This window comes from Gossypium arboreum, chromosome 3 (genome assembly GCF_025698485.1).
Source record: "Gossypium arboreum isolate Shixiya-1 chromosome 3, ASM2569848v2, whole genome shotgun sequence".
In the NCBI taxonomy this organism is placed as follows: domain Eukaryota; kingdom Viridiplantae; phylum Streptophyta; class Magnoliopsida; order Malvales; family Malvaceae; genus Gossypium; species Gossypium arboreum.
Window position 1 is genome coordinate 74,544,091 of NC_069072.1, and position 19,171 is coordinate 74,563,261.

Below are 19,171 nucleotides of genomic sequence, written 5' to 3' on the forward strand. Positions count from 1 at the left end.
ATCATGTGTACAAGAGAGCTACGGGATATATGTAGCTAGGTCGCATTCGTGGTTCCAGGTGAAGGACACCATGTAGACAAGAGATCTACGAGATAAACTGGCTAGGTCACATGGGTGGTACTAAGTGTTCACCACGTGTACAAGAGAGCCAAAATTATGTGTACAGTTGAGCTAGGTCACATGAGTGGTGCTAAATGAAGGCCACTATGTGTACAAGAGAGCTTCGATTTTAAAGGTGGGCTGTGTGCGATACCATCGCGTATCTGTTATTATTCCAAAGCGTTCAACTGGGAAATTGATTAAATGAAATTGTGTATGACTTTGTGATGATAAGTGTAAGTATATACATGTGTAACTTATGAGCAATATGCTCGATATGTGATTGGAAATTGGAAAGATTGTTATGGGAAAGTGATGAATACAATTGAAGTGTGAAAGATCAAAATTGACAATAAAACTATTCTGAATAGTTGCAGTGATGTGAATCTAAAAATTTATCAAAAATAGTATAAATTGAATCAGAGACTGAATGAGATTCAAATTAGAGCTTAATGGGTCTATTTTCATGTAACAAAAACAGAGGAAGTAAAGGAATTCTATATTATGAGATATTTAAGTTTTGAGAGACTAGTTCAGAATGACTACGTGATCCCCTATTCTGACTTGGAAAAATCATTAAAAATTGTACCAAAAAAATTAGGGGATATAATTTATATTCTTGAAATCCTTAATGAGTCTTGTTTCAAATGAAATAAACGATAATATCCTTTGAATTCTATACAAGGATAAAATTGATTTGTAGTGAAGAGTGGTCAGAACAGTTGAGCAGTGAAATAGGGGTAGTTTCAATGAATAAACTGTACTAATTGGCTAGACCAAAAATTTTGAAAATTTTATGGTAAGAATATATGTGAATCTAGTTTCAAGGAAAATTAACGATTTGTAATTTGGAGTTCTGTAGATCTAGAAATAAATAATTTAGTTACTAGTACTCTGCTAGACAGCTTATTTTGAACCTGTTTATGATTGTAATAGTGAAAGTATGTGTGTTTGTGATGGTAATATTCCGGGAACATATTGTGACTTTGTTTAAAGTATGATAATGTATTTTTTATTAATATTTACATACTTACTTACTAAGCTATAATGCTTACTCCCTTCCTTTCCTTTTTCCTATAGTGTCGAAGATGTTAGTTCGAGTTGGAGGTCGACGGAGGTTAAATCACACTATTAAACTATTGATTGATATATAAAGGTTTTAAAGTATTTTAAGTCTTTGGCATGTATGGAGACTCGTTTAATTGTTATTAAGTTGCTAGGAATTGGCTTAAAATAATGATCTATGTTATTTGAAGGTCTCTATTGTATAAAGTCATTTAATGTAGATAGTCTTGATTATGTTATTAATTAAATGATGCAATTTATGAATGTGCATGCTTGCCTATGTGTGTGATTGAATTAAAGCATGATATGGGCCTTGTAAGCTCTTTTTAAGGGACAGCTTGAATGTGTTTGAAAAAGTTTTAAATTAGAGTGAAATTATGAATCGGTTTTTATACGATGATTAGTGATTAAGTCCGGTAATTCCTCGTACCCTGTTCTGGCGTCGAACACGAGTAAGGGGTGTTACATGAATGGCTTGTGTAATCAACTCCTTTTCCATTAAAATATCACGGTTACTCAAATAAGCTCATAACAGCTGCTGGCCTTTAATTCATCTTCATAACAGCTGAATTCATTTCTTCCTTTAATGCATTGATGTAACAGTTGATTCAATGATTAATTCACCTATAAGCACAATTAAACAAGTTAAATGTGATGTGATCTGACCCGGGTAGATGAGTTGAATTCACGTAGTTGGCCGATCGTAGTTCGAGAGAGTCGTTCGTTCTTCGGGTTTTAGAACTAGAAGTGAATGAAAAGATACGGGTAAGCGGAAGGTTTCAAAGTAGGGTGAATTTAGTAATAGGTTCGATTTAGTAGCAAAGATGGATGATGGTTAAATGGCTCGATTTGGAATAACAAGAAAATAATTCGAAGGATGGGAATGGAAAACGAACTTAACGTCAGGAATGATTCAACACTAAGAAGTGTCACCCCGGCTCCTATATTGTTAAGGTGAAAAGATGGATAGATGGATAGATGAACGCCACACCAAGATTGGTGATAAGTTCAAACAAGACGATTGACGCCACTAGCACAAGCCAGATAAGTCTTTCGAAACTTGTACGAGATGTGAGAGGAAGCAACCTCACAAGAACAAATGTTCATTAAGAATTTTGGCAAAAGTCCTTTACAAATGAAAGAAAAAAAATATTTATAGGCACATAGATGACCATTCAAATTTGGCATCTAGGTGTTCACACAATAATAAAAACGTTCACACTAATGTATTAAAATAGTTCATAAATTCGGCAGATTCATGCACTAGCTGAATGGACACTTTCTTCCCCCTTGGTTTGTGCATGAATGCTTAGTCATAAAGAAAGGCTTCAAGTGACTTGTATGTGCACCAAAAGGTTGCATTCATCTCCTTGGGACGTTCATGCACTTGTATGGAACATGTATCTTCATAATTAAACACTTTAATGGCATGTAAGTTCATAAATGGCAGCATGAACCTAGTGAATTCGTTCTCCCCTTTGTGCATGCACTTAATTCAATCAATGTGTTGAATTATTGAGTTAATTCCTTCCCTTGGACGTTCTTGAACCCATCCATGCATGTGTAGTAGCCTATAGGTCAATTCAAAGTGTGAACATGTTCAAGGAGCTCTATGGTCAACATAGAATTAGTTAGCAGCTACTTCTTGGCTGAATAAGTGCCTTGGAAAGTTAGGAGACAGCCACCATACATGCACTTAAGCCATTCATGCATTCTATCATCCCATGCATTTGATCCATTCATGGACTAGCCTTTAATGTCCATACATGCATTCGACACATGCATGAATTTGTAGAAACATTGCATCTAGCCGTACATGCACCAGCATAAATTACTTCTTCATTCATGAGTGTGGAATGCCCAAAAGAGATGTTTCTTCATCCATACATTGTACCGTCCAAAGGAATGTACCTACATGAAATAAACAAGTCATTAAGACATCTCATGAACACTCATAAATTCGGCATGATGTGAACACATTAATGTCATACATTAATTCGGCTATGTGAACATAATCAATTTATATAATGACAATGACATATTAATAACAAATATTAATATAAGACAAGTTTAATGCTTAAATGAATATGTGCAAATTTTTATTTAATGTATTAAAGAAAAAATCGAGTTTAAACTAAAATGAGCTAAGCTTTAGCTCGTGAGCTAAAGTTGAGCTGAGGCTAAACTCCTAAGCTGAAGTTGAGCTAAGGTTTAGCTCGTGAGTTGAAAGTGAGCTAGGAGTGAGCTCGGTTTAACTCAGGCAAGATGGATTGAGCTCGAATAAGCTAGATTTGAGTTGGACGGAGCTCGTGGAGCTGGAAACGAGCTTGGATCAGCTTGCCAACATGTCATTACTCGACTTGACAGACTTGCTCGATAAAGTTCACTGGGCGTGCTCGTATCAAAATGGCTGTAGCAAATTAATTAAGCTGGAACATATTAAATGTTCGAAATTATTTAAGCAACTAAAGAACATTCAAAATAACTTAATTAATTAAACTAAGTATTTAAGCAATTAAAATAACTAAATTAATTAAACTAAACATATTAAAAGTTCAATCCAGCAATTATTTATCTCAAAACACATAAACTAAATAAAACTAAAATTGAGCTGAAATCAAATTAAATATTCCAGCAAATTGATGCACAACCTAAAAGCAAATAATGTTGGCTCAATAAGCTTGAATGAACTATGAACAAGCTAAATGAGCTTGTAGCAAATTGCATGGAACACTTGAATCGAACTTCTTTGACTATTTGATTATTCCAGCAATGGTTTCCACCCCAAATTCAGTCAATTAAAACCTGCACACAAATTAACAAACTAAAATTAGATTTCATTTTGCACTTGAGCCCCTTGCGTTTAGGCCAATCTCAGTGTTGTGGAGTTGGGTTGTAACATGATGCAACCGGGATCACATCATACCGTCCCTCTTAAAGACGATTTTTCCTTAAATTGGGCCACTTGCTCGCGAAAAATCTTTCTATGTAACAAACCTTTGGGTTAGTGAACTTAACAACATTGCTCCCAAGAATCTGAAAATCACGAAGAAAGGCTAGGTGCATGCCCTCCCTCTTTAAGAGGAAACCATTTCAAAATGTCACCTACACAAAAATGAAATAGTTTAGTGACACAAGAAATTATAATCTCACGAGAAATTTTCAGAATCTTATTCAAAAATTGAGCAAATAGACCAATACTAGGATCAAAAATGGAAATTGGTCTTAACCTTCCACAATGAATCAAAAGGTTCTTAGGGGACAACAAACCAGAATCACAAGGCATTCGAGAGTTAACAACATTCAAATTTTCAAATCCTTTGAACAAAGATATAGAACATTGATCTCCGAGGTCAAAAATGAAATGTGCTTTTACCGCTTCAATCTGACTTGAAAATTTTATGATCGGCATCATAGAAAGAACATGGGGTATCTTGGAATCATTACCAAACAAAGCATACTTGAATCGCTTAAACCACAAGTGAAACAATTTCCAAAATCAAAAACTTGATTTTGACTTTGTAAGCCAACACAATTCGCAAGCTTTGTTTTCAAAAATAAAGCTAAATCATCACACATGATCAAGCTTGGTACTTGCCAATTTAATCAAACATTTTCCACAAAATTGCCAATAACAAACTTGTCATAGAAGTAACATTTCATGGCACTAGTCGAAACAAAATCATTAACAATCAAAAAATGACAGTTAATCAAATCTAGATGAGGAGTTCTTTCACAAAATAAGTTTTTAGCAATCTTGTCAATAATAATAAAGTGAGATTGTGATGTGATCCTGCTCGGTCGATTGACTCGAGTCCACGTATGATTGCCCGATCATCTTTGAGAAGTGTCGTTCACAAGATTAACGAATTGTTTGAATTGGCTTAATAGGTTTAATGTTAATAAAATGAGGTTTCAAAATTGGCTAAGTCTTAGATAGTTGATTCGGCTAGAAAGAAATAAGGATAGGAAGGATTTGGATAAGCTCGGTTTAGGATAACAAATGAAGTAAAGATAGTTGGTTGGAATGGTGAACGAACTTAAACTTCAAGAAAGATTCGATACTATAGAGTATTGCCCCAAATCTTATATTGTTTAAGGTGGTCGGATGGAAAGTAGAATGATAGGAGAATGCCACACCAAAGTTAGGTGATAAGTTCAGAAAAGGAGTTCAGTTGACGCCACTAGCTCACTAGATAAGTCTCTCGAAACTCGTATGAAATTTGAGAGGAAATTAACCTCACAAGAATAAATGTTCATTCAATAATTTGGCAAAAATCCTTCACATCAGAAACTTATAAACTATTTATAGCCTATATGGGATAGCCAAATGGACAAAATGACTAGCTTAAGAACTATGTAATTTTGGCTATGAATGTGCTAGAATAATCTAGAAAATATTAATTGATAAACTAAGTCTATATTCAGCTGAATGTAACTCCAATGTGCAGCTTCATGAACTAGCAAAAGTGCTTGGAAGATGATGAATGAATGGCCGAACCATCATGTTGTTTCCCTGATGCATTCATGCATGCTTAGTAATGAAGGAAAGCCATAGTTCATGAATGTACAGCCCTTTTATGCTCTTACATCTCCCTTGGACGAATGAAGCTCAAATGTACCTTGAATACTTGAATGGACATCTTGGATATGCATGAAACATGCATAAAACGTCCCAATGTATGTTCTTCCTTAATTACGGTCCATGAATCTTTAAATACATGTACATGAAATAGCCCCACTTGCATGAACATGCCATCCATTGAACATTAGTTGTGCATGCATCCTTCCATACGATGTATTAAGCCATGCATGTACTTGCAATAATGGCTCCTTCATGCATTCGGTCACCTTGAGAACTTAACTCTTGGCCAAAAGGTTGCTTAGGGATCACCAATAGCTAGCCCATCATGCATAAATTCGTTCATGGATGAACTCTTATAATCCATGTACCTAGCCGTGCATGAATCTCATTAAATGCACTCAATACATTCGGCTGAACCTACAAGAAACATGAACACATTAAATCCCAATGTATATTCGGCTGAACATGTTAAGAGCATGAACTAGACAATATAAATATCATGCCAAGCTAAACTAAACACATTAATTAAAGACTAGCTAGTAGCATTAAGTTCGGCTAGCTCAAACTAAGTGAAAACATTTAATGAACTTATTTGAGCTAGGATTTTCATTAATGAGCTGTAGCAAACTAATTAATATAAAAACTAAAACTTAGTTTAATTTATTGAAATAAAGAACGAGCTGAAACAAACTCAAACGAGCTAAAACGAGCTCAAATGAGATAAATTGAGCTGGATGGAGCTCGATAAGCTGGAAATAAGCTAGGATCAGCTTGCCAACAGTCCAATGCTCGGCTTGGTAAGCCTGACCAAAGTAGTTCGCGGGGCGAGTTCATATCATTCCCCCCTCTTGGGGCGACTTGTCCTCAAGTCGAGTCGTTTGTCCACTGGAAAATATTTTCTCTCACGTGGCTTTCCTTGATCAAATGGGATAAATGATATCGCACAAACCATATTCGACAATTACAAATGCAAAGTATTCAAATAGTATATATAAAATTTATTCCAAAGGTCAGATGGCAAAATTCTTATTCGGTCATAACATGGATACTTTACATTGTCACATAAGTTTGATATGCCATCAATATGAACAATTGAAGAGAAGGGGACCAAAGATTGATTAGTCACACAATCTTGCAAATGAATATTCACTCCTCGTTTCAACCACAACACTCCAATAGGTCCAAAACAAAGAACACAATCACTTGGCTTTTCAATTTGAACATCCTCACCTTGCCGTATTTGGTTGAATGGACGTATAGTACCACGATAAATAATATGGCCACTGGCCAAGTCATTTTTAACAACACCGAGTTCTTCACTTTTCAAACAAAATAAAGACATGTAAGTTACATGAAGAAAGTTCGAATTTACCTTGTTCTTGCAGAACAAACCTTTGCTCCTTAGCAAGGTAATGTAATCGATATTTCGAACTCGAATAAACCTAAAAAGGTAAAAAATTAAAAAGACAATTTGTGTTTTTCAAAATGTGATACGAACCGTCTCGAGAATAGTCGAGTCGTATGTAGATTGCCCGATCGTCTACGAGAAGTTACGTTAGGATTAGTTGAGTTGAAGGTATAGTCAGAGTAGAAAGAGGGGTACGAATGGAATGGTAGGAACGAAAGGGTAGGAACAAAATGGTATGAACAAATTGGTCGGTTTAGGTTCGATTAGGTAAAGAAGAAAGAACGGGTTTGAACTACTAAAGGTACTTTCAAGAACCAAATACCGAAATGGTATTGACCCGTTAATTTAGCCTTTTGAGTTCGGTTATAGGTTTGGTAAGGGAAACCTCGACCCACTATCTAATAAGATAGGAACCTCGGTATGTTGAATGCCACATTACGAATAGTGATAAGTTTGGGTACGACAAAGAACACGATTGACACAACTAGAACGCTAGGAACGCTAAACAAATCTTTGAACGAAATATAAGAAAAGTATGCCTCACAATTTCGGCAGCATAACATTAACAAAAGTTTCAAAAGTCCTTTACATGGAAATTGAACAAGTATTTATAAGCCTAAGTCTAGGTAGCCGAATGGCCTTTCATACTTACACATTAATTAAAAGAAAATTCTAGAAAAATAACTCTTAATATGCATGACCAGATTCGGTTTTGGGAATGGTGGATGAATGCATCTTCATGCTTAAGAAAACTCAAAGTGAATGCATGATATCCAATGGTCACTTGTAGATTCGGCCAACCTTGTTAAATGAAACAATGTTTGGCCAAAAAGTATGAATTAATTGTGGACACTCCAAGGGCCATCATGTGTGTGAAACCGAATGTTGAAGAGTCTTCTAGTGTGAACAAGGTGAACCGAATGGTCTTGCCATGTGAACATAGGTGTGAACGAATTAAGGAGAGTCATGGGGAAGCTAATTGGCCAAGCTATCTTCATGCATGTGTGAGTGCCCTTTGGCCGAATGGTCACCTTGGAGAATAAAGAGATAGCACACCATACATGAATGGAAACATTCATGAACCTTAAAGGCATTGAATATGGTCATACATGCACTTGGCCGAACATGCACCTAAGAGATTCAAGCCCCCCAACCGTCCATGCACCTTCAAAATTCATGTTTGCTTTTAATCTCCATATGTCCATTGCGTTCCTACAAGAAATGTGAACATAATTAATTCAAACTAATGTGAACACAAATATCAACATTAAATTTGGTTATGACAAATTTAATTATCATCAATAAACACTTTTAAGACATACTTAATATAACTAATGTGAACTAAATTTAATATGTAGGATATTAATTAACTAATTATTGAACTTATTAATTAAAAAGTCAATAGTAGTCAAATGAATTCAAAGTGAACTCTATGAGCTGATGGTTAATTCATGAGTTAAACCCGAGCTGGGCCTAAACTCATGAGCTGATAATGAGCTGGTCCCGAGCTAATGAGCTGGTGTGGAGCTACATGGGAGCTAACTTGAACTGAAGGTGAGCTTGGTGAGCTGAAATGAACTTGTAGAAAAGTTCGGCATGGATTTCCAAAATGGCCACTAACTGGTTTGATAGGTCTAGCATTGACATCATCCCACACATGCTGAACTAAAGCTATAACAACTTCTTTAAATTGTTTTGCACGAGCCCTTATGATCGGCCCTTGAGGTAGCACCATCGGATCTCGGCTTGGACTTGGCTTATGGGAAGCCGTGATCGTATCATCCTCCCCCTCTTGAAAATGACTTGTCCTCAAGTCAGTATCTACATCGAAAGGAGTCAAGTCAGAGATATTAAAACTAGCACTAACATTGTACTCACCTGGTAAGTCAAGCTTATACAAATTTTCATTGATTCGCTCGATGACTTGGAAGGGGCCGTCTCCTCGCGGCAACAACTTAGATCTTCGTTGAGCTGGAAACCTTTCTTTTCTCATGTGCACCCAAGCCCAGTCTCCGGGTTCAAATACAACTCGTTTTCGTCCTTTGTTGGCTCGTTGGACGTATTGCTCGGTTCGAGATTCAATATTCTCTCGAACTTTCCTATGTAAATCCTTGACAAATTCAGCCTTTTTCCTTGCATCTGTATGGACAAATTGATCAACAGGAAAAGGTAATAAATCAAGAGGAGTAAGAGGATTATCCATAGACAGTCTCAAAAGGAGAGAATTTGGTTGCTGAGTGAACAGAGCGATTATAAGCAAACTCGATGTGGGGTAAGCATTCTTCCCACGTCTTGAGGTTCTTTCGTACCAACGCTCGCAACAAAGTTGACAAAACTCGGTTTACCACCTTAGTTTGGCCATCCGTTTGGGGATGACAAGTGGTTGAAAACAATAACTTCGTCCCAAGTTTTCCCTATAATGTCCGCCAAAAGTGACTCAAGAACTTTGTATCTCGATCGGAAACAATCGTTCTTGGTAATCCATGCAGTCGTACAATTTCCCTAAAAAACAAATTAGCAATATATGCACAGCGTCATCAGTTTTAGCACAAGAAATAAAATATGACATTTTAGAGAATCTATTGACTACAACAAAGATTGAGTCCTTCCCTGTCTTAGTTTTTGGTAATCCAAGAATAAAATCCATAGAGACATCGGTCCACGGGGTGTTGGGAATGGGAAGTGGTGTGATACAACCACACCTCCCGAGTTGTCAGCTGCCAATGAAGATCCTCTCGAATTGCCCGTAGGACCGATCACCCGAGCTCGAGCAAAGAGATTCAAAGACACAACAACAACCTTAGTTGATAGAGTTTGGGGTGAAACCGTTGCTGGACTTCTTGAAAGCTCTTGGACCAGCAAGCCAAGCAAACCATGCATACTCCTTCAAGCTCAAATCAGCTCAAATCAGCTCAACTTCAACTTAACTTAGCTCAACGAGCTCGTTTCAGCTCATTTCATTATTGCATTTATTATGCTGGAATAAATCATTTAAGTTGCTGTTAGTTTTATTAGTTATTTTTTTTAATAATTAATTTGTCATAATCTGGACATGTTTTAATTATGTTCTAAATTAAGTACTTAATTAATTAGGACCAATTAAATATGTCTTAACTATTACAAAGATTAATTATGTCCAGCCTAATTTATGGTGCAAGATTTATTTGTCTATGTTGCCGAATTTAATGTGTCTAAAAGGGACTTAATTTGCTGAATTAAATGTTGTAGGTACATTACCCCTTGGACGGCATAGGTGCATGGATGATTTAAAATTGGTGTGCTGATCTTTGGTGTTCCCTAAGTGACCATTCAGCCAAACCTTACAACTCTTCAAGAAGACCGATTGGCTGCCCAAGACAAATTAAGGCTGTTCACACCCACCTGATTATTCCTTTCACCCCAAGGGCTGTTCGGTTTTGTTTGTTCACACATGTGTGGCTGTTCAAATCGGTTTGTTCACATTCTAAGACTATTGAAGTGCTCTAGACAACTCCTTAATCACATGAACATTCGGCTGAATTTAAGAAGACATTAATTCCAAATTCAAGCATTTGGCGAACCTATTGATGGCATTTCAGCTCCCAAACAATTCATTCAATTTTTCTATTGAATCAAGGCATCTAGAAGCTGCCCCTTACCGTTCTCCATGCACAAGAAACTTCAAGGAAGCTTCATCAAAAATTCTGGAATTTTCAGAAACCATTTAGCTACCTCAAGAGCCTATTCGGCTATCCCTTGCATTCACTATAAATTGTGGCTTGTGTTACTTTAAAAAGAACTTTTTTGGACTTTTGTTAATGTTATGCTGCCAAATTTGTTAGGCAAAAACTTTTCTTAAATTTCGTTCAAAGATTCGATTGGCTTCCTAGCGATCTAGTGTGTCAGCCGTTGCTCTTTGTCGAAACCGAACTTATCACTACTCGTAGTGTGGCGTTCAAACATACCGAGGTTCCTATCTTGTTAGATAGTGGGCGAGGTTTTCCTTTATCAATTCCAAACCGAACTAAAAGAGCTTATAAACAACGGTCGATACCAAATCGGTATTGGTTCTTGTTTGCACTTTTGTTCAACCCCATTCTCCATTTACCTAATTGAACCAATTCCTTCATCCATACCTATTCGGACTCCAAACCCGAATTTTCAAACTCTTCTTACCTATTCTAATCCGAACCCAAAACCAATACCCTTCTTTCCTGCATCTGACCTTTTCAATTAAACCTAACGTAACTTCTTGTTGACGATCGGGCACACTAATACGACTCGACTCTTCCGAGGTGGATCGTATCATCTGGTATCAGAGCTACTTAAAACGAGAAGCTTAGACGTTCAAAGCGGAGCATTTCCGAGGTAGGGTCAGAAAAAAAAATAAAAAATAAAAAAAAAATCGTATACCGAAGTTTTCTCATTTTGATTGGTTTGTTGCTGTTATTATAAAAACAAAAATTCACGCAGCTGGAGAAAAAAAATCGTGTACAAAAGTGCTTCTATTGTATTTAGTTTGCCGATATAGTACAAAAAAAAAGTTATACAAGTTTGAAAAAAAAATTCCGAAAAAAATAGTGATTTATGCAATTCAATTGTTAGTTGATCGTCAAGCTTTGATTTGATATAGTTTTCGATCCATCTTCTATCCTACTCTTCCTAATACGCCACACTTTTAACCCAATTCCTATTCTTTCAACCTACCAAACCGAATACATCAATCACTTGTTACCCTTTTGAACCGACCACCTAGACCAAGGACTAAGCCTTAACGAATCTGCTTACGAAATCACGAGAAAAGGTTAAGAGAGGTAAAAGGCAGGAGAGTTGTAAGTGCAATAGAGTGGAGGTAAAAGCCTAATTTCGAGTGTAAACACGAGAGTGAGAGAAACAACTTCTTTTCCTTTTCGAGAGATTGTGAGCTTTTGTGGTGAGGTTTACTTTAACAACGTTTTAATGTCACAAGAGTCGATCATAGCGTGGAAGATCGTCCGGCAAGACAACCCATTCGCAATGTCCCCGACTTAAACATGCAAGCCTTATTACGAGAAATGGAGCGACTCCTAGATCGAAGGCTCAATCCCATCGAAGACCGTTTGTTCCAAGTTGAAGTGAATGGCCAACGTGAAAGAGCACCCAAGGGGGTTAGACCAAGACGGGAGAGACCAAATCAGAACCGGGGAAGACGAAGGGCCCAAGACGATGAAGCAAATGACCTTAGTGATCTTGAAAGTGAACAAGAGTCTAATGCTAGTGATCGACGTAGGCAACACCGACAACGAGATTGAAGACGCGAAGATGATGATCTCAAGAACATTAAACTGACTATTCCACCGTTTCAAGGTAGATCGGATCTGGAGGCCTATCTTGAGTGGGAAAAAAAGATAGAGTTGGTGTTCGATTGTCACAATTACTCCGAGAATAAAAAGGTGAAACTAGCAGCAATAGAGTTTTCGGACTACGCCATGATTTGGTGGGAACAACTAACCACTAGTCGGAGGCGTAACGGTGAACGTCCTATCTCTACATGGACCGAAATGAAGGCGGTGATGAGGCGACGATTTATCCCTGCGTACTACCACCGGGAGTTGCACCAAAAACTCCAAAATCTCACACAAGGGTCCAAAAGTGTCGAGGATTACTACAAAGAGATAGAAATCGCGATGATTCGAGCGGATGTCCAAGAAGATCCCGAAGCAACGATGGCGCAATTCCTGGCTGGTCTAAATCGAGATATAGCAAACGTAGTGGAATTACAACACTACATTGAAGTGGTTGATATGGTCTATATGGCCATCAAGGTGGAAAGACAACTCAAGAGAAAAGGCCCAAGTCGAGGGTTTCCCACTTCCAACCCTTCAAGGTGGAGCCAAGGATCAAGTAAAGGACCCGCCAATCCATGCGGGAAGGAGACCACGGTACCTCCAAAACCAACAAGCCCATCGCCGAAATGAACAAAGGCAAGGCACCCGAATCGTCATACAATCGAACTCGGGATATTAAGTGTTTTAAGTGTCTCGGAAGAGGCCACATAGCAAGCCAATGCCCAAATCGAAGGACCATGGTATTGCGAGCCGATGGCGAGATCGAAACGGAGGATGAGGAGGAGAAAGAATCTGAATCAGCTTCTGAAGTCGAGGAGGACATGGAACAACCCATGGAAGGAGAACTACTTGTTGTAAAACGAAGTCTAAGTCTCCAAGGAGTGGAGAATGATCTCCAACGAGAGAATATATTCCACACTCGGTGCCAAGTCGGAGGCAAAGTCTGTAGAGTCATTATCGACGGAGGCAGCTGTACCAATGTAGCAAGTACCATGATGGTTGAAAGACTTGGTTTACCTACTACCAAGCATCCGAGCCCCTACAAACTACAATGGCTTAACGACAGAGGAGAGCTTAAGGTAACGAAGCAAGTACTTGTCTCTTTCAACATCGGCAAGTATTCGGATGAAGTTCTTTGTGACGTCATACCGATGCATGCGGGGCATTTGCTACTTGGCCGACCGTGGCAGTTTGATAGACGAGTTCAACACGACGGGTATACCAACCGGTATACATTCAAATTCATGGGAAAGAATGTGACGTTGGCTCCATTGACTCCCAAACAAGTGTATAAAGACCAAATCAAGCTAAAAGCTTCTATTGAGCAAATGAGAGAAAAAGAAAAAGAAAGTTGTAAAAAAATAAAAGAAGAGAAAAATAAGAAAAAGAAAACAAAAGAGAGTGACAAGAAAAATATCCAAGCAAAAGAAGAAAAAGAAAAGAAAATCGAGAAAATGAGTGTTTTTGCAAGAGTTAGTGATGTGAGGAAGGCTTTGGTGATGAATCAAACTGTTCTTGTACTTTTGTACAAGGAAGCATTAATTTCTACTAACGATTTACCCGATACCCTACCCCCTCCTATTTTGTCTTTGTTGCAGGATTTCCAAGATGTTTTTTGGAAGAAACCCTGAGTGGTCTTCCACCACTTCGTGGAATCGAGCATCAAATTGATTTCATCTTCGGGAGCGATTATTCCAAATCGACACCTTCGAGCCAATCTGGAGGAGACCAAGGAGTTGCAAAGACAAGTCAATGAGCTGATGGAAAAAGGCTACATTCGCGAGAGCCTAAGTCCTTATCTTTGTTCCGTATTATTGGTACGAAAAAGGATTTTAACATGGCGCATGTCGTGGATTGCCGAGCCGTTAACAAGATAACAATCAAATACCGTCATCCCATTCCTCACTTAGATGACATGTTAGATGAGCTTAGCGGGGCCAAAGTTTTCTCAAAAATTGATTTGAAGAGTGGTTACCACCAAATTCGGATGCGAGAAGGAGACGAATGGAAAACAGCATTCAAGACTAAGCACGAACTATACGAATGGCTGGTTATGCCTTTTGGCCTTACCAACGCTCCAAATGCGTTCATGAGACTAATGAACCATGTCTTAAGGCCTTTCATCGGTAAGTTTTGTGTGGTATATTTCGACGATATATTGATTTACTGACAAATCTATGGAAGAACATGTAAGTCATCTCAAATCTGTTTTAGAAGTTTTGCGGAAAGAGACCTTATATGCTAATTTAAAGAAATGTTCTTTTTGTTCTAACAAAACTATTTTTCTAGGATTTGTAGTTAGTGCGGATGGTCTTGAGGTAGACCAAGAGAAGATTAAGGCCATACGAGATTGGCCAAGGCCTACGAGTGTTACGCAAGTTCGAAGTTTCCATGGCCTAGCAAGTTTCTACCGACGATTCGTTTCGAATTTTAGCACAATTGCTGCTCCACTTACGAGTGTTATTAAGAAAAATTCTTCTTTTATTTGGAACGATGAACAAGAGAAATCATTTATAAAAATCAAAGATTGTCTCACTAACGCTCCTTTGCTTGCCCTTCCAGATTTCTCGAAGACTTTTGAGATCGAGTGCAATGCTTCGGGCATTGGAATCGGGGCCGTGTTGACACAAGACGGACGTCCTGTGGCTTACTTTAGTGAAAAACTCAATGGAGCCGTACTCAACTATCCGGTGTATGATAAAGAGATGTACGCGCTCATACGAGCCCTTGAGACATGGCAACATTACTTGTGGCCTAAGGAATTCGTTATTCATTCCGATCATGAAGCCTTGAAGCACGTCAAAGGCCAACATAAGTTGAACCGACGCCACTCGAAGTGGGTTGAATACCTTGAGTCATTTCCGTATGCCATCAAATATAAGAAAGGTAAAGATAATATTGTGGCTGATGCGCTTTCAAGAAGGTATACTCTATTATCATATTTGGATTCTAAGATCCTTGGTTTTACATTATTAAAAGATTCCTACGTAAACGATTCCGATTTTGGAGAGATATTTGTTTCTTGCGAGAAAGGTCCTTTTGAAAATTTTTATAGGTACGAGGGCTATCTTTTCCGAGAAGGTAAACTATGCATTCCTTGTGGATCTGTTCGAGACCTATTAGTGCATGAGGCGCATAGTGGCGGGCTTATGGGACACTTCGGAGTCAATAAGACACTAGCCACTCTCCATGAACATTTTTATTGGCCGCGGATGCAAAAAGATGTGGAGTGAGTTTGCGAAAGGTGTATAGCCTGCAAAAAGGCTAAATCAAAGGTTCAACCCCATGGCTTGTACACACCATTGCCCATTCACAAGCACCGTGGATTGACATCTCCATGGATTTTGTTCTCGGACTTCGCGCACAAAAGCGGGAAGGATTCTATTTTGTTGTTGTTGATAGATTTTCAAAATGTCTCATTTTATTGCTGTACTAAGACCGACGATGCCGTTCATGTTGCGAACTTGTTTTTTAGGGATATCGTTAGACTACATGGCATTCCTCGTACGATCGTGTCGGACCGAGATGCAAAATTTTTAAGTCACTTTTGGAGGTCTTTGTGGGGTAAATTAGGGACCAAACTTACATTTTCGACCACCGCCACCCCCAAACCGATGGCCAAACGGAAGTTGTCAATAGAGTTCTATCTACTTTACTTCGGGCCATCGTTCGGAAGAATTTGAATACGTGGGAGGACTGTCTACCCCATATTGAGTTTGCGTATAATTGTTCTGTCCATTCTGCGACTAAATTCTCCCCATTTGAAATTGTTTACGGTTTTAATCCCTTGACTCCTTTAGATCTATTGCCTTTACCTACTGATCAGTTTGTCCATGTAGATGCAAAGAAAAAGGCAGATTTTGTCAAGGATTTACATAGCAAGGTGAGGGCCAATATCGAGGCTAGGACTAAGTCCTATGTGCGTAATGCAAACAAAGGCCGAAAACGAGTAGTTTTTGAACCCGGAGATTGGGTGTGGGTTCATATGCGAAAAGAAAGGTTTTCGGCTCAACGAAAGTCGAAGTTATTGCTAAGAGGAGATGGGCCGTTTCAAGTTTTGGAACGAATAAACGATAATTCTTATAAACTTGATCTCCCAGGTGAGTACAATGTAAGTGCTACCTTTAATGTAGCTGATCTCTCTTTCTATGATATAGGTGACGATTTGGGGGCAAATCGCTTCGAAGAGAGGGGGAATGATACAACCACACCTCCCGAGTTGTCGGCTGCCAATGAAGATCCTCTCGAATTGCCCGTAGGACCGATCACCCGAGCTCGAGCAAAGAGATTCAAAGACGCAACAACAACCTTAGTTGATAGAGTTTGGGGTGAAACCGTTGCTGGACTTCTTGAAAGCTCTTGGACCAGCAAGCCAAGCAAACCATGCATACTCCTTCAAGCTCAAATCAGCTCAAATCAGCTCAACTTCAACTTAACTTAGCTCAACGAGCTCGTTTCAGCTCATTTCATTATTGCGTTTATTATGCTAGAATAAATCATTTAAGTTGCTGTTAGTTTTATTAGTTATTTGTTTTAATAATTAATTTGTCATAATCTGGACATGTTTTAATTATGTTCTAAATTAAGTACTTAATTAATTAGGACCAATTAAATATGTCTTAACTATTACAAAGATTAATTATGTCCAGCCTAATTTATGGTGCAAGATTTATTTGTCTATGTTGCCGAATTTAATGTGTCTAAAAGGGATTTAATTTGCTGAATTAAATGTTGTAGGTACATTACCCCTTGGACGGCATAGGTGCATGGATGATTTAAAATTGGTGTGCTGATCTTTGGTGTTCCCTAAGTGACCATTCAGCCAAACCTTACAACTCTTCAAGAAGACCGATTGGCTGCCTAAGACAAATTAAGGCTGTTCACACCCACCCGATTATTCCTTTCACACCAAGGGCTGTTTGGTTTTGTTTGTTCACACATGTGTGGCTGTTCAAATCGGTTTGTTCACATTCTAAGACTATTGAAGTGCTCTAGACAGCTCCTTAATCACATGAACATTAATTTGAATCAAGCAAAGAGATTAATTCCAAATTCAAGCATTTGGCGAACCTATTGATGGCATTTCAGCTCCCAAACAATTCATTCAATTTTTCTATTGAATCAAGGCATCTAGAAGCTGCCCCTTACCGTTCTCCATGCACAAGAAACTTCAAGGAAGCTTCATCAAAAATTCTGGAATTTTCAAAAACCATTTAGCTACCTCAAGAGCCTATTCGGCTATCCCTTGCATTCACTATAAATTGTGGCTTGTGTTACTTTGAAAAGAACTTTTTTGGACTTTTGTTAATGTTATGCTGCCAAATTTGTTAGGCAAAAACTTTTCTTAAATTTCGTTCAAAGATTCGATTGGCTTCCTAGCGATCTAGTGTGTCAGCCGTTGCTTTTTGTCGAAACCGAACTTATCACTACTCGTAGTGTAGCGTTCAAACATACCGAGGTTCCTATCTTGTTAGATAGTGGGCCGAGGTTTTTCCTTTACCAATTCCAAACCGAACTAAAAGAGCTTATAAACAACGGGTCGATACCAAATCAGTATTGGTTCTTGTTTGTACTTTTTGTTCAACCCCATTTCTCCATTTACCTAATTGAACCAATTCCTTCATCCATACCTATTCGGACTCCAAACCCGAATTTTCAAACTCTTCTTACCTATTCTAATCCGAACCCAAAACCAATACCCTTCTTTCCTTCATCTGACCTTTTCAATTAAACCTAATGTAACTTCTTGTTGACGATCGGGCACACTAATACGACTCGACTCTTCCGAGGCGGATCGTATCATGGTGTGTAAAGTCCATGAGGTTGGACCTTCGACTTAGCCCGTTTACAAATTAGGCAGCGTTCACAGATCCGCTCCACGTCTCTCCGCATTCGCGGCCAGTAAAAATGTTCATGGAGGGTCGACAATGTCTTGCTTATTCCAAAGTGTCCCATTAGGCCACCACTATGCGCCTCCAACACAAGTAACTCTCGAATGGAGCCTTGTGGTATACACAACCTATTTTCTTTAAAAGAAACCCTTCAGTACTGAAAAATTTCTCAAAAGACCCATTTTCACAAGCAGCATATATATTGCCAAAATCCTCATCATTAGCATACAACTCTTTCATATGATAAAACCAAGTAACTTAGAATCAAGAGTGGTCAATAAGGTATATCTCCGTGACAAGGCATCACCACTACATTTTCTTTACCTTTCTTGTATTTGATGACGAGGGAAATGATTCTAAATACTCGACCCATTTTACATGTCGTTTGTTGAGTTTATGCTGACCTTTAATAAACTTAAGTGCTTCGTGATCGGAATGAATCACGAACTCCTTGATCTTAGATAGTGCTGCCAAGTTTCAAGTGATCGAATCAAGGCATACATCTCTTTGTCGTACATCGGATAATTGAGGAAGCGCCAATTAATTTCTCATCAAGCACGCCACGGTCTTCCGTCTTGGGTCAAGACAGCCCCGATCCCTACACCTGAAGCGTCACACTCAATTTCAAATGTTTTAGTAAAATTTGGAAGGGACAATAGAGGAGCTTTCACAAGACATTCTTTAATCAAATTAAATGAACGTTCTTGATCTTCAGACCAGTGAAATGCGGAGTTTTTCTTAATCACGCTTGTTAAGGGTGCTGCAATGGTACTAAAGTTGGGCACAAATCGACAGTAGAAGCTAGCCAATCCATGGA

The 19,171-nt window shown here is 38.4% G+C and overlaps 1 protein-coding gene across 1 annotated transcript; it reads left to right on the forward strand.

Annotated features, from left to right (window-relative positions):
* The first annotated feature begins 12,190 nt into the window (after positions 1-12,190).
* On the forward strand, positions 12,191-18,883 carry LOC108458581 (uncharacterized). Its single transcript, XM_053026277.1, is given in 10 exon segments — positions 12,191-12,381; positions 12,430-13,090; positions 13,093-13,333; positions 13,430-13,813; positions 14,248-14,630; positions 14,632-14,841; positions 14,932-15,349; positions 15,587-15,617; positions 16,199-16,563; positions 18,816-18,883. Coding segments are annotated over 10 exon segments (2,952 nt in total).
* Positions 18,884-19,171: the final 288 nt, after the last annotated feature.